This window comes from Rhinolophus sinicus, chromosome 15 (assembly GCF_057876585.1).
Source record: "Rhinolophus sinicus isolate RSI-liver-muscle chromosome 15, RSI-T2T, whole genome shotgun sequence".
Taxonomy (NCBI): Eukaryota; Metazoa; Chordata; class Mammalia; order Chiroptera; family Rhinolophidae; genus Rhinolophus; species Rhinolophus sinicus.
The window spans coordinates 7,599,113-7,624,726 of NC_142515.1; the positions used below are offsets into that span (position 1 = coordinate 7,599,113).

The 25,614-nt window shown below is 45.9% G+C and overlaps 1 protein-coding gene across 2 annotated transcripts in view; it reads right to left on the reverse strand.

The window, feature by feature from the left end:
* The window catches only part of HTRA1 (HtrA serine peptidase 1), a 50,028-nt gene that overhangs the window by 15,340 nt on the left and 9,074 nt on the right, over positions 1-25,614 (reverse strand). For both annotated transcript variants that reach the window (XM_019752951.3, XM_019752953.3), the window contains exons 2-3: positions 8,745-8,844; positions 8,127-8,331 (exon numbers count right to left, since the gene is read on the reverse strand). In XM_019752951.3, coding sequence (XP_019608510.2) covers positions 8,127-8,331; positions 8,745-8,844 — 305 coding nt within the window. The remainder of the gene's footprint in view (positions 1-8,126; positions 8,332-8,744; positions 8,845-25,614) is intronic.

A 25,614-nucleotide genomic window follows, 5' to 3' on the forward strand; every position in this document is an offset into this window, starting at 1 on the left:
TTCAGGTGGGAGAGATCAGAAGTGGGGGAACTGGAGGGAGAAAGGTTTTTGTTCCGCAAAAATGCAGAGAAAGAGCAAATGAAAACTGAAACAACCTTCCCCCTCGCTCTTTATGGACACCACCATAATATTTAGTCTCCTTTAAGCTATAGCAAGACATGTTTGCTTTTCCAATGTTTCCTTACTCTTGTTGTTTAAAACACAAAATGTCAACAGTTGCAAACAGGGGCCCAAAGGCCACAGAGTGTATACATTCTGCGGCCTTCAAAGCAGGAAGAACAATGTCTCTGTCAAGTGTAACTCGTCTTCTCCATAGGTCAGCCCCTTTGATTCCCCCACTTTTATCCACTGACCTCATCTCGGCCAATTCTACTGCAACAGTGGCCAAGACACATTTATAAAAATCAATGAATGTGAAATGAAGGAATGAAAGAACAAACAAATCAGGATCTTAAAAGTGGGGTTAGCCCAATAATTGGGGTTAAGCTTGGCATTTCAGTCTGGGTAAGAGACTCTGGACGCAGCCTGGTTTTCAGCCGTCTATAAGGTTACAGGCTCAGGATTCGGGGGAGCAAAGGGAACAGCTTACGATCCACCAGCCACTCAAGGGAAAGGGCTATGGTGTCACTCTGGTAGGCTCAGCACTCAACACACAGCAGCCGCTCAGTGTCTGCCGAACAGAACTGAAGGCACAGTGTCTCCTCACTCCCCATGATCGCCTAGAGCTTATGCCATATTCAAAGAAGTTGCCCATTTTGTCCTGAAAATAAGACCTAGCTGGACCATCAGCTGTAATGCGGCTTTTGGAGCAAAAATTAATATAAGACCCGGTCTTATTTTACTGTAATATAAGACCAGATATAATGTAATATAAATACCAGGTATGATATAATATATAATATAATATAATATAATATAATATAATATAATATAATATAATATACTGGGTCTTATATTGATTTTTGCTCCAAAATATGCATTAGAACTGATGGTCTGGCTAGGTCTTATTTCCGGGAAAACATGGTATCATTGCTTTCAAATTGATTTTTTAAAAGTTTAAAGATATATAATCTCCTCTAGATAAAAATAATTTGAGATGGTCAATGACACAGGGCATATTACAATAAGTTAATATATATTCATGACATAACATGGGAACATAGAGAATATTCTAACCACAGGGCCAATGGTTTCTCTGAGCTGCCTGGTACCCACAGCGAAGAGGAAAATACCATGAGTCGCATGCTCTCATTATCCGATTCTGGTGCCTTGATTAACGAAAGTGACTTGTTAGTTAGCACTTCCATTAGAATAGTCAGTCCTTAATTCACCGGCATGTCTTACTTCTCCCTTGCCACAGAAAGTGGTCTTGACGGTTTCAGGAAACAAGTTTGGGAAACGGAACCCACCCCGCCATGAATGAGAGGTGATAGGCTCATTGTGAGCCTTTGTACTTTTGGACTCTCAGGGGATTGACTACATAGGAAATTAGAGCTTTCCAGAGTATGACCAGGAATCCCAAAGACCCAAAGCCAGTAAGAAATATAAAAAAATACATGAAGGCAACAGCTAACCAGGAAGAGGTCTCTAATAAACTCCCTGGGAAATCAGGCTGCACTTGGTCCAAGGTCCACGTCGTCCGGGCTGGGCAGGAAAGGAGAACTAAGCAACTCGAGTCCCCCCACTCCTCCCTTCGCGTGGCTCTGTCTGTCCTTCCCATCTCAGCTTGATGTCACCTCAGATAAGCTTTCCTGCTACGTTATCTACAGAGGTCTCCCCAGGCCCCATTGCCTTCTACCTCTTCCTCCACGCGTTCCTGCTCTGTACTTATCACCACATGTACTCCCATTTACCTGTTTCCCACACTAGATGGTAATCTTACGGCATTTGCCCGTTGCTGATACATCTCCAACGCTTAACACAGTGTTCGGCCAAGATAGATGCTCAATTAACAGTGATAGAATCTGTGAATGAATAAGGGATATGTGAAAGAATGAATAAGCCAGGCCTTGAAAGATCATTGGGATTTAAAATTGGATAATAATTTGCAAAACATCTTGGAATTCACCTAAGCTCCTCTCCACTGATATCACAGAGAAATGGGCAAAATTAAGGGCTATTTAATCCAGCAAAACCAAAGCAGCAGCAGCAGCAAAGCAGTACAGTCTCCCCGACAGAAAGAGCACATGACATCAGTTTCTCTGTCCCTGCCCCTTTGGTCACCGAGGGCTTCACCTCACTTGGGTCTTAAAAGCATTTAGCTCCCAGCACACGTAGCTTCTCTAGGACAAGGTGTTGATCACTCACACTAAGGCTGGCACACTTTTTCTGTGAAAGACCAAAAAGTAATACTTTTGGCTTCATGGGCCATCTGGTCTCCATCCTACCTACTCAACTCTGCTGTTTCAGGCAGAAAGCAGCCATAGACGCTACATAAAGGAATGGACACGGCTATGTTTCAATTAAACTTTATTTACAAAAACAGATGGAGGACCAGATTGGGGCTGCAGACTGCAGTCGGCCAACCCTGTACTCTAACACACTATTACACATGTACTAAACTGTCCGATGGAACCAGTGCATAGCCCATCTCAGTGAAGAGGACAGAAGACATTCCTAATGGGCCACCGACAAATTCAGTCCCAACAACCCGGGACCTGCTTTGCCAGAACCATAAATAATAGTCCGAATCCAGTTCCCTGAAAAGAGTGCCAAAGTGAAAAAAAGCCATTACCATATTAAGAGAAAAACATAGCCAAAGAATTTCCTTCAATCAACTAAGTTCTTGAAACGGGGCCAGAGAACACAGAAGGGCTGGTTTGTACAGCGTGGGGAACTGAAACATTTCACATTCCAAACGGAGCTGCAATCAGGGCTGTAAAGAGCCCGTCCTCAGCAGCCCCAGGACAAAGGCTGGCACAGAGGAATAAAGCGGCCTCCACTTTGCGGTCCGGATTTACATTGCCTAATGAAATATTGATTTCCACTCCTCTAAAAATGGCAGCAATCAATACAGTAATGGAAACCTGGGAACATCAGCAGGGTCTGCAGCATGTTTAGCACGTTTAACGGCAGGCCTGTAAGTTCAGGGAGACAAAGAACGGAGACCACAAAAAGACCAGTACAGAGAGAGTGAGGGGAAGGAATCCAAAATGGAAAAACACAGAAACAAAAGAAGAGGGTAACTCTGGCAGAGCAGTCCACACTCCAGGTTCCCAGTTGCTTTGCGAGGGTAAGTGACAGACTCTAGAAGAGGGGAAGCCATTCTGGTGCAGGCCCTGTGTTATCTGATTCACTTTTGGATGAGCTCATTCAGCTTAGTCAGCGCTTCTGACAATCAAGTTGCCTGAGAAGTGGCTGACAGGCTGGCATGAGTCATGCCGAACCCAGCCACTCCCCTCCTAGCCATCATCCCAGGGACACCTGGACCATCCTCACCTGGGAGAACGCAGGGCAGATTCACCACACACAGGGCCGAACTCCAAGAGACAGGCCTGGAGACCAGAGTCTGCTCATCTGCTCCTGGGACTTGCATGTGAAAGGCCCCAGGCCCTCAACCCAGAGGGGCCCCAGTTCTGAACTTCAGGAAGATTGTGCTGTCAGCATTTCCTGCTCCAGCAGCCAGCTCAGCAGTAAAAGGACCCTCCAAAAACAAAGCCGCTCCCGCCTCCAGGTCTCACTCTTCAGCCACTTCAAACAGGTCTGTAGGTGGCATCTGGCCTGAAGGTGGCCAGGGATAGACGCAGGCCTCAGGAGTGAGGGAAGAAAACCACCTCACTAGCCTCAACAAGGCTGCTTCCAGATATTTCCCTGGCTGTTGGCGTCAGGAAAAGTGCCCACAGGAAACCTTACCACCTTCCCAGCACCTTGAGTTACCAAAGACCACAAGTTACTGTGGCCTGGCAAAGCCAGGAGTCATCAAGTCCCAGACAGTCCTTGGGATCAGATAAGCACTGACCGAGAAGTCGGGAGGAAAATGGGGTGGCAGGAGGTGGGGAAGAGGGGATTCTGCAACCAGCCTGCTACACCATCATCTCCTCATCTGAAAATGGGACAGCAACTCACCACGCAAGCCCCAGGTGCCTTTCCGCTCTGCATCCTGGAGCATGGGCCCTGCGTCTTTCTGAGCAGAGGGCTCTGACACACTGGGGACACTGCATACTCAGGATACCTACCACCTGACAAGTGTGTCCCTCACACTCTAGCAACGGAGACAAACTTAAATCAGCAAATAATTAAGTCAAGTGTAAGCTATGATAAGGAGATGAGGAAATGAACAGTGAAATGGGATTGTCTCTGAGGTGACGTGTCCCCAGAGTGACATGGGCGTAAGGAGGCAATAGAGGAGGGGGTGGCTAAGCAGAGTGGGGGAGGGGTAGACAGAGGTGATGAGGTTGGGGAGTCAGAGGGGACACCACATTAGGCGGGGCCTCCCAGGCCCTAGAGGAGTTAAGATCTCTCTGTGAGAACAGTGGGAAAAGTGTCAAGGGTTGTATACAGCGTGGACAGGACATGGCCTGAACGCTGCAATCATCAAGGGGCGTCTGCTTTTCTCCTGTGTTTCCTCATCAACACAGCTGGACAGAACAGCTGAAACACAAGTAACTTTCCCCTCATTCCTTCTTCAAAACATCTCTGGTGTTTCTGTCCCATACTCTGGCCTAAGGCAACCAAATAGCTCTCCTTTCACCTCCCTCCCTCCCTGTGTCCCTTTCTCTTTCCTTTTCTGAACTACTCAGGAAGAAAAACTGCACAGACAAAAGGCTGCTATTGGATAAAAATTTACAGTGTTCTCCGAACACGCCCAGTGTCGTGTTAAACACATTTGGAAACAGTTTGTATCTGAAGCTGAACTAGTTTGCCCTCCAAGCTGCTTCCTATTAAAATGTTTGCATGCGCACTGTGCTTACTTCCCGCAGCTGGCATTCCCTCTCCAGGCGAATGCTGGCCCCAGCCGGCCCCATCCCAGGAAAGGGGAGTTACAAATCTGAGGACAGAAGGGGAAGGCCTGCAGGGGAACACCCTCCCCCTCCAGGTGGTGGGGGCCGCAGGCCAGACAAGAGCCGGCTGCTGGCTCCGTGAGCCTTCTTCCGAAAGTTCTCCCGGCTCAAAACTCAGCAGGGAAAGTGAGCGCACATGTGTGCGTTCAGCAGTGAGAAGCAAAAAAAGCATCCTTTGGTCGCAAGCCCAGAACGTCTCTGGCAGTCTCAAGCCAAGGGAGGTTTACTGGAGAAGTGAGGGGCGCATCAAGAATGGAAGGAAAATTAGGCAGATCAGGCTCAGAAGGGGCCGGAATTCAGGCAGTACCAGGGGGTCTCAGCAGCAGGGGCTATGCCAGCTTCACCCATGCAGTGTTTCTGTAAGTGGCATCCAGCTACGTCTCCAAGGGGAGGATGTGCTTGGCCTTACGGGTCATGGACACCATGACTGATGGTCCCACCAAGACTGTCCAGTGGAGAAGTAGACCCCAAAGCAAACACTGGCTGCTGCTGCCAAAAAGGTGGCTGGATGACAAGTGGGCAATGACAACAGATGTCCATGGTTATTTCCACTCATTAAAAGTGGCGCGAACACACGCTCAGGAAGGTCAATCACTGTGTAAGTAATGGGGAACACTTTGAGTGAAATCATGACACTGGAGGGAAGAAACGGGCCCCGATTCGGGGCCAACAAATTAGCCCCTGGGCCCCGTATGTGGTGGTGGTCACACCAGTGTCACTGGGTCATTAGAAAATGGCCCTGGGAGGCTGGGCCATGCCTCACACGGCAAGTACCGTTTGGAACAACTTTCAACCATCAAGCTCAATTTTTGCTGGTTCTGTTCTGCCTCCTCTGAGTTTTCTTGCTGTTTCTTCTTTTCTGCTGTTCCTGAGACTGACACAGCGCAAGGCTCACACCTCATCCTTGCCTGCACATTTATTAACTCATGTATTAGCCGAGGTGAGCAGCCTCATTCCAAGCCAGCCTCCGCACTCCCTCCTAAATAATCAATCATCAAACTATGGAACGAGAGGGAAAGAGCTGGAAGAGACGTTTGCACTCTCCCCACTTTCAACGACTATCAGGGAAAAAAAAAGCAGGTTCGTCGGTGGAAAGCGGTCTCCTGTGTGGGTGTCTGTAATTCAATATCCTCTCATTTCCGATTCTATTTCGAAAAGCCACATTAGTTCAACTTTAAATTTTTAAGCCCCTTTTTCTTGGGCTAGAAACACAGCTCAAACAGCATAATGCTGGTGGAAGGGGAAACCTTGGGGGGAGGAGGGGATAGCAGGAGCCAGGTCAGAAACATTCTACAAAGCTGGTCTGTTGAGATCTTTCATATCCTGCCTGGACATGCCAGGGATGACACAAGGATACACACCACCTTGGTTCAAAATCTGAAAAGACTACCCCCTGGCCAGAGCAGTTGACGGTTTGTACTCACACATTCCAAACACGAAATTACTCAGTGGGGGCAGCTCACGCAGCATCCAGCCCAACCTGCAGAGAGCCCCCACTGCTGACTATTTTCCAAGGGCTCGGTGGAGCTGAAAAGTCCCGGTGTGGGGCCACAGGATGTGCTATTCTGGCCGGCCTCCTTCCGGTGAGACTACCACATCCTGGACACCTTTCTAGCGGCATGTTCCTAAACAGGGATGCACCAGCCTTCCCGTGGGCTATTTAAAGTCCAGCCATCCCATCACACCAAGAGGCCAGGCTCCATGCCTCCACTGATGCCACAGGCTTGAGCAATAAGGGAGCAGCTCCCTGGCTGGCTTAGGAGGCTATAACTTTACTACAGCACAGCTGTGTGGCTCTGGGCAGGTTACGTACGCTCTCTGAGCCTCTGTTTCTTCCTCTATAAAATGGGGATAATACAACTATTGTGTAGATTAGGTGAAAGCTACAAATGAAGGCAGATCCTGTCCCAGCATTAGAGCTTATCGAATAGAAGTTATTGTGATTATACTGTGACCACTAAAAATATTTTGAACGATTCATCATTACTAGTAATTCCACAGAAACTCATAGAAATAATAGGCAACTGTGACCTTGCTAAAGTCCAGTTAACTACACGGGGCCCAGATCCCTGAGGGACAGCATGGACAAAATCAGCGTGTGCGACCCCACCCTGGTCTGACTTCACAGCCCTCATCCAGGTAAAGTTATGCAGAGAGCTGGAAAAGAAGACTCCGCCTGGTTCTCAGTTGATGATCTTTTCCTGGGCCAGCAACAGGAGTCCAACCTACACTGCATCTTCTTTCCATGTGAAGTCTGGAAAATGACATGGGCAGGAAGAACCCAGAAATGCAATCTCACTGAGCACATCCCACACAGCAAACCAAACCTCCAGAATCAACGTGTTAACCAGAGGGATTTTTGATGGTCTAATAAGAACTGGATTTACTTTCAGATATGAAGACTTTGCTGAACAAATCAACCCAGCAAAAACGACTGCAAGGAGAGTATTTAAGTAGAAAGTAAAACATTTTCAAACATAGCATTTCCCCAACTGAGCTCACTATCTCTCAGTTTTGAAAAACAAAAAGATTCTATACTTAGACAATTATAATTTGGAGTATACACTTTTTTTGCATGAGAGTCACGTGCATATTAGCATACTAATGTTATGACAAGTTCTATAAGGAAGAAATCCATTTGCTTTGTTTTAATTCAGTTTCCAAAACTTTTTAAAGTATGTTTTTATTAAAAAAAAACACAACAGAAACCATCTAGTAACCCTGCAAAAACCCAATTTGGGAGACCTGGCTTGTTTTCAAACCTAGAATGCATAAATGAACAAAAATTTGCAGTAACAGTTACCTCAGGGTCAGGAATGGAAGGGAGATTCAATTTTCATTGCTTGTCTACCACTTCCTTATAAACCTATTGCTTTGCTTTATAAAAATGTAAAACACTATTTTTTAAACTCTTTGATTTTACAGCCTGCTTATTACAGAAGCTTCCATGAGCCCATCCTTCCCCACCCCAGACCATACTCAACACCCGCTAAATATTCTCCTTTGGCCCAGATTTGACTGGTGCTCTCACCAGAGGAGCTTGGTGTCTTTTGAACTCTCCAGGTTTTGCCAAGTTTTCGCGAGGGCACCTGAGAACTCGGTTCTGCAGGTGGGGAACACACTTACCTCGTGGTCAATTTTGATCAGTGCGATGTCTGCCTTCTCATCCACATCCTTGATTTTGGCTTCGTAGGTGGCGCCATTCTTCAGCTCAACTTTGACTCGGTGCTTGTTGGTCACCACGTGCGCGTTTGTCACAATCAGTCCATCTTCAGACACGATAAACCCAGATCCACTGGCCACCGGCACCTCTCTCTTAGAAAAAGGAAGCCTAGAACCCAAAGGAGCCCCCAGTTACGCCTGAAACACCTGAAAATCAACTCAACACACTGATGAATTGTTCTACAGAAGCAACCCACATCTAACCATCGTTAGTGTACATGTTGGGCTTCTAACATCAGAAAAGGGAACATTGGGTGGACTTTTACATGCATCAAAAAATTCCACTTAGAAAATGTTCTTCAGAGCCAGAGGTTCTTAAAACATCTAGCGGGTCAAGAATGCAGATTTAAATAGGCAACTGGGAAAACATCCTAAGGGAGAAACGTTGTCTTCCCGTAGGAATATATTCAGTGGCTTTTTGACACTTTAAAGGGTCTCAGAAATAGCTCTGATGTTCTGCGCATGGCAGCATGTGTTGCTGGAAGCCTCCGAGGCCACAGGAGAAAGGAAGGCCCTCTTTACTTGCGAAACAATTCGATGTGAACCACAGCCGGGGCAATCTTCTCCACCACGTCGGCAATGAAGTTGTACTTGTGGCGCAAACTGTTGGGGTCTTCCTGCCCTGAGAACAAAAGTAAAGAGGAGACACTTAAAAATACTGTGCTCTGTGCAGTGGTCGCCTGGAGAAAGGTATGGGTTAGAGGTCCTTTGGAAGCCTGAAGGGGGCTGAGGACAAGGTCCTCTGGCTCTCGAGAAGGTCCCCACTCAGATAAGACAGCAGCCTCTTTGCTTGGCTTCCTTCTTTCAATAGTTTCACCACAAAAATGTTTTGCCAGAGGCGCCAGTAAATACCTGAACCTCCTACCAGCTATTCCCAACTGGTCACCCAAGGGTCCCCTTGCCATGACATCCTCCTCCTCCAGTGTCCCTTCCCCAATTCCTGCAGCACCACGAAAAAGCAGCCCTTTTCAGCACATTGCCACCATCCAGGGGCGGGCTGAGGCTGTTTCTGACGAGATGCCCATCAGCTCTCATAGATATTAAAAGGCCATTATGAAAACGCATTAAGGCAAAGACACAGGTCCTGTCTTCCCCATCGATACCACAAGGTGAACAGAGGCCACCGTCTGTCCCCAGAGCAGTTTCTGCCACACCTTAACCAGTCATTGCAAACCCTGGAACTTCCCAGGCCGAAAGGCACAAGAGGTGCCTTGATACCATTGGGGAAAAAGGAGAGAGAGAAATCAAATGACAGTAATTTTCTGGATAAAAATATACACTAGAATTAGTGAACCCCCTTCCCATATGGTGGGCATTTTCAAAGCTACTTTCAGACAAATCTATCACAGACCAATGTGGGGCTCCCAGCAAGACAAAGTTAGTTTCCATCAACAGATGTAGACACCGATTCAGCAATGAGCTCCTGGAGACTCAGGGTGCCAGGACACCCATTTTGCTGGCATGTGTGGTGACAGAGACATCACCCCAGAAGTACAACCAGGCCCCAAATCCTGGCCACCTGCTGATATCCCCCAACAAGTCTCTCTCTAGAGGGGTTCTCGGCTAGTCTGCAGCCAAGAACCCACAGTGCTTTCCTTTCTCTCTCCTCACCTCCTCCTGGCCCATCAGCCCAGCTCAGCGCTGCACAAAGCATGCTCCAGGGAACAGCGGCTCTGCCAGACCCTCGTGACCACTCGGCCCCATGGAGAAACTGGCAGGACGCTTTCAGAAACCTTTATGGCATTCTGGCAGAGAAATCTTACGCCTGTTGCATCCAAAAATTTTAAATTAGGACTTGTATTGTGTCTTTTTTATTGCATTTTGGTAGTCATTTATTTTTAGCTTATTGTACAAAAGTATTGCCCCATGATGGATAGGAGAGAAACGGAAAAGAAACCGGTTCCTTCACCACAGGTGGTCTAAGATGCACTGGTCTATCCCCCGCCCTTTCGCTCCCCATCACAGCTCACTCAGTAGGATTCACAACACGCCCCTCAAGTTTAAAAGCACACCACTGGCCTGCAAAAGTGCCCCTCACACACACACACACACACATACACACTCACACACACACACTCACACACACACATACATACTCACACAAGCACAAACCAACACCGACACTTACACATTCATGCACACATGCTCACACACACACACTCACACAGACTCTCACACAAACGTACTCACACTCATGTGCATGCACACACATACACTCACACGTACACACATAAGCACACCCACACAATACATGCATACTCATACATACACTCACACACACTCACATACACATACATACACTCATATACACATATTCATAGATACACATATCCACATACATCCTCTAGGAATGTGTATATTCCTCCCTCCATGAGAGAGAGACAGTCATTTCCGGGCTGTAGGCGATCAGTGAGACCTGTGACACTTTCAAGTCCTCTGGGTTTCAAGTTCTCAGAGCTACATATCCACATGGGCAGCACAGCGTCTACAGAGATTGTGTCCTCAGTTCCTGCCATGGCTTTGTGTCCCCATCAGGGACCTCAGAAACCCAACTCAATACCACTGAACCACAGGGACATCTCGGGAACAGCCTGCTTCTGCTAAGCTTTCCTTCTTGGAAGTGAGAGACCATCGATGAACAAAGGGGCCTTCTCTGAGCTGGCTACTGGACTCTGAGCTGCTTTATTTCAGGGCTGGAATCTGCTCTCTTTTGCATAACGTGATATTCTAAGGTACAGAAAAAGCCCTGCCACTTCTAGGCAAGATAAACTAATTCAACAAATTCATGCTAGCATTATGTTATTATTTTTGTTTTAAAACCGTTTCCTATGCTACCTTATTTTTGTTTTCCCCTTCTTCCTGTGGAAGAGGAAAATCAGGTATTGTTCCCATATGATACTTAGGGAAACTGAGGCTCACAGACTTCAAAGGACTTCTCCATAGATGCTAAATTCTCTTAATAGAGAGTGTAAATAACAAGAAAATCTGAGAAAATCCATAATTTTTTCACTTAATATTGGCTCCATCCATATCTGCTACCTTCCCAGGTTTCCAGGTATTTACACTTACTTGGTACGTTTCCCTGAGTTCTCCAATGAGAGGTAGAGATAAGGGGACAGAAGCGTTCTTTCTCAACCCAGAACTGGGTGAACACCACCCAGACACAGCTGTAAGCAAACCATCTGGGCTTCCTCAGCCCAGCTCCCTGGGAAAAGGCCAGAGCGGGTTTCACTCTAATAAGTGAACCCACTAGGGAAGCGTGGAGTTTCTGAGACCCTCACAAGAAGGACGATTATTAGAGAGCCTTGCCACTAAGGATCATTAACTCACTTCCTCTTTCTGTCTTCCAAATAAGCACGGGAGAATTTGCCCACAACAAGACTGAAAACAAACGGGTATTTCCAGCTAAAATGAGAACTAGTCGCTTTCTCACACCAACTAGAGAAAAGTGCCTCCAGGGTCTGTCCAGCTGGGAAAGCCACATGGGAGAACTGAAAGGACACTGGCCTGGATACTAGAAGAGCTGGTTTCCATCCTCTGTCTGCTGGGTGGCCTCCATTTCCATGTCTGTAAAATGGGGCCAACTGCCTCTAGGATGAGCTGTGAAGTCTATTCCATCTCTAACATTCTATGATGTAATCCCTATCTCCCCCTCTTACCCGAACTTGCTACAGCAAGAGAAGAGCTTGTGGCATTTGAGATTGGGCCTAGGACTTTCCAAATTCTGCAGAGAATAAACAGAAAGGAGGAGCAGACCACACTGAAAAGCCCAACTGACCAGCCTTCATTGTACAGCGTAGATGACAAAGCAACCAGTGACCTGTATTAACATCACTTGGTGGACCAGTGTCATTGGGAAAATGAAACAGAGCAGAACCAATTGAACATCAACTAATTGTTCACAGATGGGCAAACTGTCAAACCAAAAAGGAAGTGTTTGTCTTCTCCAAACGCAATTTAAGAATGAGGAATAAAAGTGTCTCTGAGAGCAGCTTGGCTCAGGACTTTAACAGGTTGTCCATCAAACTAGAGGAAGCTGCTACTGCTGCCTCACAGTGTTTAGAAACCCTGGCTGACCCTATTTGCTCTGATCACTACTGCCGGTCAACCATCTTCCTTCCAGAGGGGTCAATCTAGGTGGAGAATTCCCAGAGATGGTCCCAGGCTGGCTCTGCCACAACCCACTCTCTGAGTGATGCAGATAGATGGAGGGGTGGGGCCTCCAGGCCACTCGGGCTGGGGAGAATGGGTAAGAGCACAAGCTCTGTCTCAGAAGAATCAGAGTATGATACTCAGCACAGTATTTACCTGCTGTGTGACCTTACCATGGTTCCCCAGAAATAAGACCTAGCCAGACCATTAGCTCTAAAGTGTCTTTTGGAGCAAAAATTAATATAAGACCCAGTATATAATATGATATGATATATATGATATGATATGACATGACATATGATATGATATGATGTGATACAATACGATATATGATATACATGATATGCTACCGGGTCTTATATTAATTTTTGCCCCAAAAGACGCATTAGAGCTGATGGTCCGGCGAGCTCTTATTTTTGGGGAAACACGGTAGGTATGTCACCTAACTCCTCCATGTCTCATTGCCTTGCCCATAAAATGTGATGATGATAACACCTACCTCAATGTGTTTTGGATGCTGACTTTACGAGCTACTATATATGAAGTACGTGGTCACGTCACACCATACAGTTTTAAATTTTTTATAAAAAGAACAGGTAAAGGTGGTGCTCAGTAGGCGGCTCTGGACTAATATGACCACCACATACCTCACTGGTACAGCAGAGAAGTAAAGGGAGAGGGGAAGGTGTCTAGAGAACCACTCTCCCCACCCTGGCAAATTTCTGTAGGTCGTGGAGGCTCCTCCTAACAGAACCATCATGGCCACCACTGCAGAGGCAGAGCCCAAGGGGAAGCTATGAGGTAGGCCTGTTTTTCTGGCTTTGACATGTGTCTATATTTCGCAGCTAACAAAAGTATCCCACAGCCACTGCAGAAGGAAGATGGCGCGCTAGGTCAGCAGAATAATCTAGCCTGAACTGAAGCCCAGCTGAACTTTCAAACTCCCATGGAGCCACCAACCTGCACCAGAAGGAGACAAATATAACTCCCTCTATGAAGTAAGGGTCTTGTTGAGTTAGAAGAACAGATGTGGCAGAAGTAATGAGGATGGGAAGTCACAGGAAGGGTCAAGGCCTGGAACTTCTAAATGTTCCATTATTGTGAAGAAAGCTGGAGTTGATTGGTAGGTATTCTGTAATGGCCTGCCATTTACAGAAAGCTGGCAAGTCAGAATTCAGAAAAGTGACAGTAAGGTATTTTCTACCTTCCTGATTAATTTAAAAAAGGGAAAAGACAAAAATGACCAACATCGGGGATCAAAGAGGGAGCATCACTACAGATCCTACAGGCATTAAAAGTTTGAAAAGGAAATATTATGAACAAATTTATGCACATAAATTTTAGAGCTTAGATAAAATGGACAGATTTCTTTAAAAGACATAATTTACCAAAGCTCACTCAAGAAGATATAGATATCCTGAATAATCCTATATCTGTTAAATAAATGGTATTTGTAGTTTAAAAACTGCCCACAAAGAAAATTTCAGGCCCACATGTCTTCATTGGTGAATTCTACCAAACATTTAATAAAAAAAAAATACTAACACTTTACAAACTTTTCCCAAAAACAGAAGATGGGAAACAATGCCCCAACTTATTTCAGGAACTCAGCATTACACTAATTTAAAAGCTAGACAAAAGACAGAAGAAAACTATAGATTAATATCCAGCATTAACATAGAACAAATATCCTTAAATTTTTTAGAAAACAGAATTAAGCAATATAATAAAAATAATAATATATCATGACCAGGTAAGGTTTACCCCAGGAAAGGATAAATAATGTTGGTTTAACATTTGAAAACCAAACAATGTAATTTACCATATTAACACAGTAAAGAATAAAGTCCAAGTGATCACCTCAAAAAATGCAAAAAGACGATCCGACAAAACTGAATACCCATTTGTGACAAAAAAACACTCATCAAACTAGAAATAGAAGAAAATTTTCTCATCCTAATAATAAGTATCAATTAAAAAAACAAAAACAAAAACAAAAAAAACCTAAAACACCATACCTAATGGTGAAAGACTGAATGCTTTCCCTCTAACAGCAGGAATAAGACAAGGACATTCACTCTTACCACTTCTAGTCAACGTTTTATTGAAGTCCTAGACAGAATAATTAGGCTAGAAAAAGAAATTAAAGGTGTAGAGATTAAAAAGGAGAACATAAAACTGTCTTTATTTGCATATGACATAGGGTCCATACAGAAAAAGCTTAGGAATCTACTATAAATATACTACCTAGGATAAGTGAGTTGATCAATGCCACAGGATAACAGGTCAATACACAGACTCAATTGTATTGCTGTGTATTAGGAATAAACAATTGTAAACTAAAATTTCAAAAATACCAATTATAACAAAAATATTAAATACTTAGGGAAATATTTACCAAAATATGTACAAGACCTGTACACTGAAAGCTACAATGCACTGCTGAAATAAATTAAAGAAGACCTAAATAAATAGAGAGTGATACAATACTCATGGTCAAAAGATTCCCTATTGTTAAGCTATCAATTCTCCCAAAATTGATCTAAGGATTCGAACATACTCCCAATGAAAATCCCAGCAGGAGTTTTTCTAGAAATTGATAGTCTATTTCTAAAATGTATGTGAAAAGCAAAGAACCTACAATATACAAAATAATTCTCAAAAAGAGAAAACTGAAAGACCTATGAGATTTTATTTTAAACAGAAAAAGTCCGAATCACTGGGGTTAGTAGAATGATGAGTCACAACATTTTAAAGATAGACCTTTCCACTTAGCTAATTAACATTTATCATTACTGGTTTGTAACACAACAAATGACCCATTAATATTTCCTATAATTTTATGAGTTTCTAAATTGGCAGGTGTCCATCCAAAGATAATAAATGATTCATCTCTCCTCTCTATAAACTACGAGTCAAGCTCACAATGCCACAGAATTGCTTCCTTGGAACCCATCATCCCTGGAGTATTATAGATAACACTTTTTAATGACTTTCAACAACTTCCTTGTAGGAGGAGAGACAGTGTTGACAGACTTGCATAATTAATATCAAAATTAGAATAACAGACACTTCCATTACTAAGTGTTTACTGAAAAGAGCCAGACACTAAGGAAAGTGCTTGACAGACACTATCACATTGAAGAAAATGTGTTGCAGTGAAAACGAAAATCACAAGGGGACTAAGAATCAAAGATTTAGTACAAAACTGGACATGTGCTTTCACTACATCAAAACGTGTGTGATTTTCATCTTTAAGGCAAAAATATCGGGTGAAAATTAGGTGTGCAGCAGGAAAGAGAGAGAAGCAAGTCTTTCTGGGCCTAATGCCATGGTTCTCAAACTCGGGCCACAAGGCACCCCAGAGTACCCACCCCAGCAAGTTTGCAGGATATTTCAAATTTCCTTGGGAAATACAGTGATACTTAGTATCTGTTGGGCACCTTGAGAACTAGCTGTAGGTAGTTCACTCACAGTTTCAACATCAGATCTCACTGTAGTCCTTTTGATGATTGCATGTCCTTATGAATTTGGATTTCTAGGGGTAATTGTGATTAAAAGCAACTACTGTACAAAAATTAATGTTGAAGTGGAAATGAGGGTGGCAGTGTCCAATCTGATTCCAAGATTTGAGAGACTGTATGGCACCTAATAGGTACATACGTCCTATTCATAAGTAATTGTGATTATTAAATAATGAAACTAAAGTATCTTTTAAAAAGTTTTTTTTCAAACGACGACTTTGAACTATGCTGTAAGGACACAAATACTTACTAAGTTGTTGTGGCCTCATCACTTGATAAGCCGAACTGTTAGATATTTCTTCTGGCCTAGGGGGTACCATGAAAAAATTACTGAGACACTAAGGGTGCACCAACCATGAAATTTGGGAACCTCCGCCTGCTGTCTGTGGGGCTCTCTCCAGTGGATAATCCTGAAACCTTGTACGACTGCAATAGTTCAGAGCAGAAGTGCATTTACAGAAGGCGAACAAAGCTTCAGCCGAGAGCAGTCAGTTTGTCCTGCGAGGGGCCAAGGCGAAGCATTCAGTTGTCAGGTGCTTTTGAAAAAGTTGTAGAAGTAAAACATTTTAATGGCAGTTGATTGAGGCCACTGTCTCCTTCCCTCAGTCACATGTCTCGGGTCCTGTCGGAGTGGCTGTGGCTACTTGGGGATGTGGCTAAAGTGGAATGAATACTGGGGAATCGTGTTCTTTGGGTTTAATTACATAAATTTTTGTGCTTTGAAGTCACTTCTCTGTCTAATGAAGTAACTGATCTATCCTGGTACAGAAATAAATGGTTGCGAGGGACACTCCTACTGCCCTGCCCCCTCCCCTCATGCAGGCCAGATGTTGTGTGGATTATGGTGATGGAAGTATGTGGGTAGTGGAGAAATGTGCTCGGGGAAAGACTGCATTAATAACAACAATAACAACAATACATTATTAATTCTATTCTCTCCATAGGAAAAATTACAAAATCGTTGTTACGTGAAAAGGTGATCAAAGAGTCAGAGAAAAAAATACATGGGGGGTAAAGCATATTAGAGATGACAGTGTATCTGGCGGTTAGTAACAACATCATGACATTTTTCTGGGTTTTGTGGAGTTTGTAGTGACATGTTTCCCTGAAAATCAGACCTGGCCAGACAATCATCCCTAACACATCTTTTGGAGCAAAAATTAAAATAAGAACTGGTCTTATTTTACTATAAGACCCGGTATAATATAATATAATATAATATAATATAATATAATATAATATAATATAATATAATATAATATATAATACTGGGTCTTATATTAATTTTTGTTCCAAAAGGCGCGTTAGAGCTGATGGTCCGGCTACGTCTTATTTTCAGGGAAACAGGGTATTTGTCCACTTTTTAAAATTTGTAATTTGTGGTAGTTTCTTTTTTTCAAGCTAAATAAGAAATTATTTTCATGCCTATTGTTGTGGTCATCATTTTGAATTCTTTTTTCTTACAGAGAATCCCCCAAATTGTACAAGTGTCAGATCCCATAACACCTGGACAATTCCTGCCCAGGTAGTAGGCCCAGGCCCCACCCCACCCTGGCCCTCTGGAGCACACAGCTGACTCACAATGTGAGGGGCAAACCTGAGCCATGCCAGCAGGACCCCTGAACACCTACAGGACACGCTGCCTTGGCCAACCAGAACTCTCAATCATTGACCAGTCACCATGGCCAGTGTGGGAGGGCTCTGCTTTAGAAGGACCAGGGGAGTCCCAGGGGACCCTCAGGGCAGCCCCTTCCCTGTACCAGTCTGCAGCTGCCCCAGACCTGGCTCCAGTGGTCCTAGCATCAGATCTGGATGCTCTGCCCCTGTGCCTGGCTCTACCCCTTGTCCCTTCTCCACACAGAGCTGCCCACCCTCTCCCACTTGGGTTGGCCAAGCCACTTTGGTTCACAACCTCAGAGACATGGGGATAGAGGGGAAGGCCATGCTGACTGCAACCTCAGATATTCCTAGTGGGGCCAAGGAGGCTGAGAAAGGTCCCAAGAGTCCTTGTGACTGCCAGAATGACTTCAGAGCCAGACCTGGCCTCAAATCCCAATTCTGCCCTTTACAGCTGTGTTAGTTCAGGGAGTGGCCTTCTCTGTGTGAGCCTGTCTCCCGTTCTGCAATCTGGAGATAACACCACCTCCTTCTAGGTGGTTGGGGGTCCTAAGTGAGAGGATGCACAGAAAGCCCTAAAACTCACGCCCACCTGGAGGCCAGGACGGCGCTGTCATCTCCCAGCTCTCAGCTTGCACTCCACCTCCCAGATGCATTTCAACACCTGCACGCGGCTCCACCCACACTTCAGAAACTTCTACGAGTCCCACTTCTACATTCTAATTCAGGCAGGTCTGGCCTGATGTCATTGTCTCCCGGACCCACAACTGCCACTTGGGGTGCATGAACTTACTGCAGCCTCCCCGGTTTCTACCTGACCCACAACTCCATCACATGGCTCTGGGTCCCCACCTCTCTCCCAGGACTCCTTAATGCACACTCTCCACTCCTGCAAACCTCTCCAAACACACTCCACCCCACCCCACCAGCTTGCACTCACACACCTACTTTTCTTCCTGCCTAGAATATCACCGAGAAGAATAGCACTCATCTATTGAGCATCTGCTTTGCGTTAAGCACAATGCTAGGCAATGAATAAACACTATCTCTATTCCTGCAAGCCTGCACGGTGAATCTTATCCCCAGTCTACAAAACGACGGAAACACGGAGGAGCAGAGAAGTAAGCAGAGAGGTTAAAGCATGTTGCTCAGAGCCCAGAGCTGGCGAGCGGCAGAGGCAGGAGGCTCACCCCATCTGTCTGGCTCCAAGCTGGAGCTCTTTGCTCTGCATCTGTGGCCTCCCTTCCAGGTCCCAGCCCTTTCACCCAGCCTCCAGCCCCCTGCAGCCCATGGAGTTGTGGGAACAGCTTCCCACTTCCGGGCCTGAGAACTCAGGGCCAGGATTCAGCATTAAAAACCCGAACTTCGCTTCCAGCAAGAACAATCGTGCAATCCAATTTCTCACCAGAGTTGATAAGTAGGGCGAATTTGGAAAACAACTCAGTGTATTTGAGGGAAAAGAAATAAATCCTCCTTTATTCAGAGGGAACAGCATGTTCCCAAAATTCAAATCAGCTACAAAAGCAGATTGATCAAATCACTGGCATTTTAATGCACTGTCCTACATTCAGGACCTGCTAGATAATTTGCAGAGCCTGGTGCAAAATGAAAATGTGGGGGCCCCTTATTCCAAAATTATTAAGAATTCCAAGATGGTCACAGCACAGCATCAAACCAGGTGCAGGCCCTTCTCCCTTCTGAGCACAGCGCCCTGGGGGACTGCACACAGGTGGCACTCCCGTGACACCAGCCCTGCCTGCATTCCAGACTCATTTGATTCAAAACCCAAAGTGCAGGTGAAGTGTGAAAAGCAGCACACCTTGCTCAGGAGCTGATGGAGATGCTGCAGAAAGTTGGTCACGCCCAGGCGCCCACAGGCAGCCTATACGGGCTGACAGCACCCCGCGGGCAGGGAGGCAGCTGCCACCCGCTTTCTGCAGTCCGTGATCTAAGACGCAGGGCACAGCTCACACCACCTCCAGCCAGCCCCTTGTGCTGAAGATTCCTCAACGTGAAAATGAGGAGCCTCGACCAATTCAGTGGCTTCCTGGTCCCTCCTGGCACTCACGGAGACAGGGAAGAACTCACTCGTGCTTTTCCCCCTAATTTCTTCAACTTTCAATTCCAGCAAAGATATTGGTATTTTAAAGACTATAAATCATAGCACAGCCCAGTTCCAACAGCTGGCAGGATTCAGGGGAAAGGATGAAATGCGAAGAAAGAAACTCAGCCACAAAGAACACTGGATTCGGCCAGTGTCCGCTGGCCAAGGGACGGCGTGTGGCAGGTCAGTCAGGGACAGGTCACCCTCCCACACTTTCCTTCATTTCCCTAACACTTCCAGTCCAGCCCTTCGCTTCCTTCTGTTGTGTGGCCTGGGCACAAGAGACAAAAGCAATAAAGTTCTTTCAAAGGTAAGGGCACAAAACGCATTGTAGAGAGGTTGAAAATGAAGAAACGCTAATGGAAAGCATTTTCCCATTTTCATTTCAAGGGCCAGGAGACCCCCTCCTGACCATGCACAACCCAGGGAAATACCCCTAAGATGCCAGGTTGGAGCCACCACTTCTGTAGTCTCAAAGTCCCCCCAAAAGCCCTGGGAAACATACCCCGGCCGCCAGTAGACACAGCCAGCCAGGCTCCTACTGGCTCAGAAGCTGTGTGTAAAGAAACAACCACAGCAGACCCCATTGGGTGTCATGAAAATTTTAAATCGTCTTTGGGAATGGTTCAGTTGCTTAAAGGGGTCTGGACATACTCCTCAATTGTCATCAGTTACCCACCTATAGCCTCCAAACCCCAAGCAGAAATCCCAACCCCATTCTTCAAGTACCAGCCTAGACTCAGGCCCAGAATCCAGTGACACCCCAGCAGTTATTGTCATGGGGGTGTAGTGGGAGGCTGTCTTCTTCTTCATGTTTTGATGGTCCAAGGGTCACATCTGAACATTTCTTTGTCCCTGACATGGCTAGATTAAAAGTAACTACAAAGAGGCTACTTGCTGGGTAAGTAAAGCCAGGTCCCAATGCAGAGGGGACCCCAGGAGGAAATCACCCTCCAGGCACATCAGTTGCATGCACCCGGGGGCCTGCCCTCACCTGCTCTGCTCCATTCACAGTCCAGCGCCTTTATAGAGGGGCAGGGGAGGGAGGGTGGGAGTGAATGCAGCCAGGACTCGGCCCAGAGCTCACTTACTTCCCAACACTGCACGCCCTGAGCCAAAGGTGCCCCACACTTCTGAAGGAGTGGGGGTGCAACAACAGGGGGAGACAAAGCAGAGAGCCTGAGATGGCTACAGGCCAAGGCCAACTGATACAGAGCACCTGCGATGGCCAGTCACTGTGATGGTGGAAGACAAGACCTGGAATGTGGAGCTTCAGGCTGAAACCATGGCTCCCCACCATGCTGCCGGCCACATCAGGCCTTTTTTTTTTTTTTTCTTTAAGATTTTATTGGGGAAGGGGAACAGAACTTTATTGGGGAACAGTGTGTACTTCCAGGACTTTTTCCAAGTCAAATTGTTGTCCTTTCAATCTTAGTTGTGGAGGGTGCTGTTCAGCTCCAGGTCCAGTTGCCATTGTTAGTTGCAGGGGGTGCTGCCCACCATCCCTTGCGGGAGTCGAACAAGCAACCTTGTGGTTGAGAGGACGCGCTTCAACCAACTGAGCCACCCGGGAGGCAGCTCAGCTCAAGGTGCCGTGTTCAATCTTAGTGCAGGGAGCACTGCCCACCATCCCTTGCGGGACTTGAGGGATTGAACTGGCAACCTGGTGGTTGAGAGCCCACTGGCCCATGTGGGAATCGAACCGGCAGCCTTCGGAGTCAGGAGCACGGAGCTCCAACCACCTGAGCCACCGGGCCGGCGCCACATCAGGCCTTTTGATGTCAGAACTGGAATTCGGGCTCCACAACTCTGGCTGAGCGGGATACCTGTCCCAGGTGTGTAGGCACATGGAGACCAAACCAGGAGGCAGGTGGTTAACTAACCTGACACCGTGGAGCTTGGTCCACATTCAGGGAGGGCAAGGGGGATGATTTTTCACTAAGAAAAGCTTTCTTTGTGAGGCTGCATGATGAATTTGAGAATTACTGTGAGAAGCACAGGAGGAGGCGAGACCAGCTGGGGGTGGGGGGCAGCAAGGAGGTAATCAAGCTGCATTTAAGGGAGCCAGGAAGGCAGAGAAGCATGGCTTCATCCTCATGCAGTGAACTTGGACTACTTTCTCCCTGAGCATCAGGAGAGAAATCAATTTAAACAGGTTCCTAATGGGTAATGAGACCTGAAGTGCAAAGGGGACAGGGCTTCCTATTTGCACGAGTGGTTGCCTGGGGAGGAAAAAAAAAGCATAACTCAGCGATTGCAGCAAAACTCAGCGATTGCAGCAAAGATGTCCCACAAGACTCATTTTCTCCATGTTTTCAGTTTGAGTGACTGCATTCTGTCTGTCCCACTCCATTAAATTCCAAGGAAACTTGTCAGCGATGGCTCCAACCCGGAGGCTGGTCCAGCACTGGTCCGGGGCGTGGAGGCAGCAGAAACAGAAGCTAGACTTTGCACATTCCAGGAAACCAGACCCCTATTCTAATCGGTGCTGTGGCGGCAAATTCCAGGCCACTGGGGGCCTGGGCACAGAGAGGCCCATGTGTTACTGTAGAGAAAACGCACAGGAAAGAGAGAGGCGTCCCTCGCCTGTGCCCAAGGCAGCAGACGGAGGTCTAAAATAAACCTGAAGATCCTCTGCAAATCTAAGGAAGAAGTACAAGACAGAAAAGACACAGCTTTGGTGTCAAGCTCCCCACGGCCAAAGGCTCTGCGACCTATTCTTGTTCAAATAAACTGAATTCACAAGCAGCAACTGGCATTATTTTTTTAAGGTTCAAAATTGAATGGAACTACTATACTCCGTGTCTTTCGCAAGGAAATAAAGAAATAAAATTCAGGAGAGTTACGTGTGACCTATTTCTTTCCTCATAAAGAATAAAAGAGGAAGAAGAGGTGGAGCTTGGGAGCCTGGCCTCGGTTTCCAGCCCACACTGGCTCTTCAAGCGCTGGCAGCCCTTCGCTTTCCGGTGCAGTCTCCCAGACGCTCAGAGTGGGAAAAGCCTGCCAGATGCCAGATCTCAGACTGCAGGTCTGTCCCCATCTCCATGTGTCCTGAGCAAGTAACTGTTTGTAGGGGCTGGGCCAAGGCTGCAGCAGATGGTGCTGAAAAAGACTGGGCAGGTGACGTGAAGAAGCAGAGAAACTGACCCAAACAAGTCTAAGACAGTCTCGCCCAATTAGCAACAAGCTTTCGGGGGCGCCTGGCCAGTTGGCTGCAAACCCCTAGATGTGCAGTCACAGGCACAGCCCAGTTCTGCAACTTCACCTCTACTGGTAAAAGGTGCCTTTTCAGAATCGTGTATTTAAAGGTGTCTGTCACTGATAATCCCTTTTCAGTCTCATTGGCCAAAACTAAAAAATAAAAGTCCCTGCTTGCACAGCCGTGGTGAATGCTTGGGTTTGGTCAGCACTGTCGATTTGACAGTCTTTGCTGACCTATTTCATGTATTAGAAAAAAAACGTTTCTAATCAATTCCACCATATGGTTTTTTTCAGAAGTCTCCCGAACGTCCGACATGTGTCTATTGCTATCTTTAGGGAAATGGCTCACTGCTCAGTTCACAAAAACATATTAACTTTCCTTTCGATAAGCATCTGGCTCCGGTCTTGACCTTCCCAGATTTCTCAGCTGGGTTCTCTTCCTGCTCCGACTGCTCCTGGTTGTTATGTCTGGAGTGGCCCAGGCAGTTCAAGCGCCCAAATCCTCCTGCCAAAGTGGGGAGGGGGCCAAAGGTTCAGTTTACTAAGGGGTCTGTCATCAGCCACCCTCCCACAGGCCCATGGTAGAGGAGGGATGGCCTGAGGTTTGGGGGAAAGGAGACTAGAGGGTAGAGAGAAGTACACAAGGTGACAGCGAAGCCAGGAAGGGGACAGTTCTTCCCGAGAGGTCCCCTGCATCCATCTGCTGGTGAGCACTACGTCTGAGATACAAGGAGGAGGATGAAGGACACGTGTACAACTGAGACTGAAGCCAGAAAGAATCTGGTTCAAGTAAGGAGTGAAAAGTGGGCGCTGAGACCAAGACAAGCCACTTCCCCTCTCTGGGCCTCAGTTACCTCATCAGTAAGATGAGGGTAGGCTAGACCATTTCCAACAGTCTTTCCAGCTCCCTGAAATGATGTATGAGCTAACAAATCTGAAAAGTGCATTTCTTGAGCTTTTCCTTTCAGTGCGTAATTCCTATCCGCATAGAATATTCCTATTTTCAAAGCTGGCTTCCTCTGTCATGTCCTCCAGTCTCTTCCGGTACAAGTCAATGCCACCTCAGCAGTTTAGACTTTCAAAGTGACTTTTGTGGTTGGGGTTAGGATTCCCCATCACGGAGAGGAGAAAAAAAATAAAGTCTGGTCTTCCTGTATCACACACAAGAATATTATTCGGTCACAAAATGGAATGAGGCACTGATACCTGCTACAACATAAAGAACCTTAGAAACATTATGCTGAGTGAAAGAAGCCATCACAAAGGACCACGTGTTATTTGATTCCACTTCTGTGAAGTGTCCAGAGTAGGGAAATCTATCAAGACAGAAAGCAGATTAGTGGTTGCCTAGGGCTGGGCAGAGGGGAGATATGGGGCGACTGCTAATGGGTACTGGGTTTCTTTTTGGGGTGATGAAAATGTTCTAGAATTAGATCGTGGTAGTCAGAGAATTAGATAGTTGCACAACTCTTTGAATATATAAAAACTCTGAATTGTACACTTTAAAAGGGTAAATTTTATGGTATATGTGAATTATATCTCAAAAAAAACTGCCATGAAAAAAATTAAGGTCACTTGTTTCTTTTCACTTTTTTAATGTGGCTAGTAGATAACTGGATTTCATGTATGTGGTTCAGGTTATATTTCTGTCTATATATACAAAAAATTTGAATAAATATACGCTTCACTTTTCAAAACAAACAAAAACCGCCTGGCCTCCTCCTGCATCCTGGACAGAGCTGGCATCCGGAGGCAGAAAGCTCTGTGCTGGGCGTCCAGGAACTCAGGTTCTCTGTCACTGCCTGGCTTGTGACCTCGGGACTTCACATCCCCTCACTGGTCCCTGCTCCTCGCCAGCCACACAATCCTTTCCAGGTCAGACAGTCCGTGATCACAACTCCATCCCCAGGTAAAACCAAAATTTAAAAGTGCTCCTTCTACCCTAAACAGTGCTTATCCCCTAAAAGCGATCAACCTGAGAATAAAAGTAACTTAAAGGTAGACCAGGTTATTTACCAACCGAGCAGAATGACTGGTTTGGTGCTATTCCCTTTATCCTGAAGGATTTCTTTCGGAGGAATTTCTCTTTGGTGCCCCAGCTTTCGGTGAGTTAAGAGGGTGATAATTCTATAGCTGATGGCAACGAATATGGGTACAACCCTGCTGGAAAATAATGTGGCAATATATACCAACGGCCATAAAAAAAATCCACGTCCAGCCCTTGCATTCCATCCAGCCACTGCACTTAGTATCCATCTCAAGGGTATAACCCTTGATGCAGAAATAACCGCAGACATGAAAATGTTCCTTTCAATACTGGTTACAATAGCGACCACAGTCCAGGTAGACACAGAGGGGAAGAGTTAAACACACGGCGGTACAATGCTCGAGACAGAAATGACGAAGCTGCTCGAATAATGGTGGAATCGTGGAACTTTTTCTTCTTTATTTTTGATATGATTAGACTATATTTGTAACTATAAAAAGCTGATACAGTACAATATGTCATCAAATGTATGAATGCATTGCCTATGATGTCTAAACAGAACGGTTACAGAAATGAAAAGGGGGCTTTATGCTAAGAGAGGAAAACTTGGTACACTCCTCCAAGAGAAAATCTAACCACAGCTTGAAAGACATTGAAGCATGTCAGCCCTGATTTATTTGGCATGTCCACCATGATATTTATACTGATTTCTTTCCCTTTCAGCAAGATCCCTGTAATTATGGCTCAAGGACATTAATATGTGCTTAGAACTTCTGAGAGGAGAAATCAGTCATTATATGGGTAGCT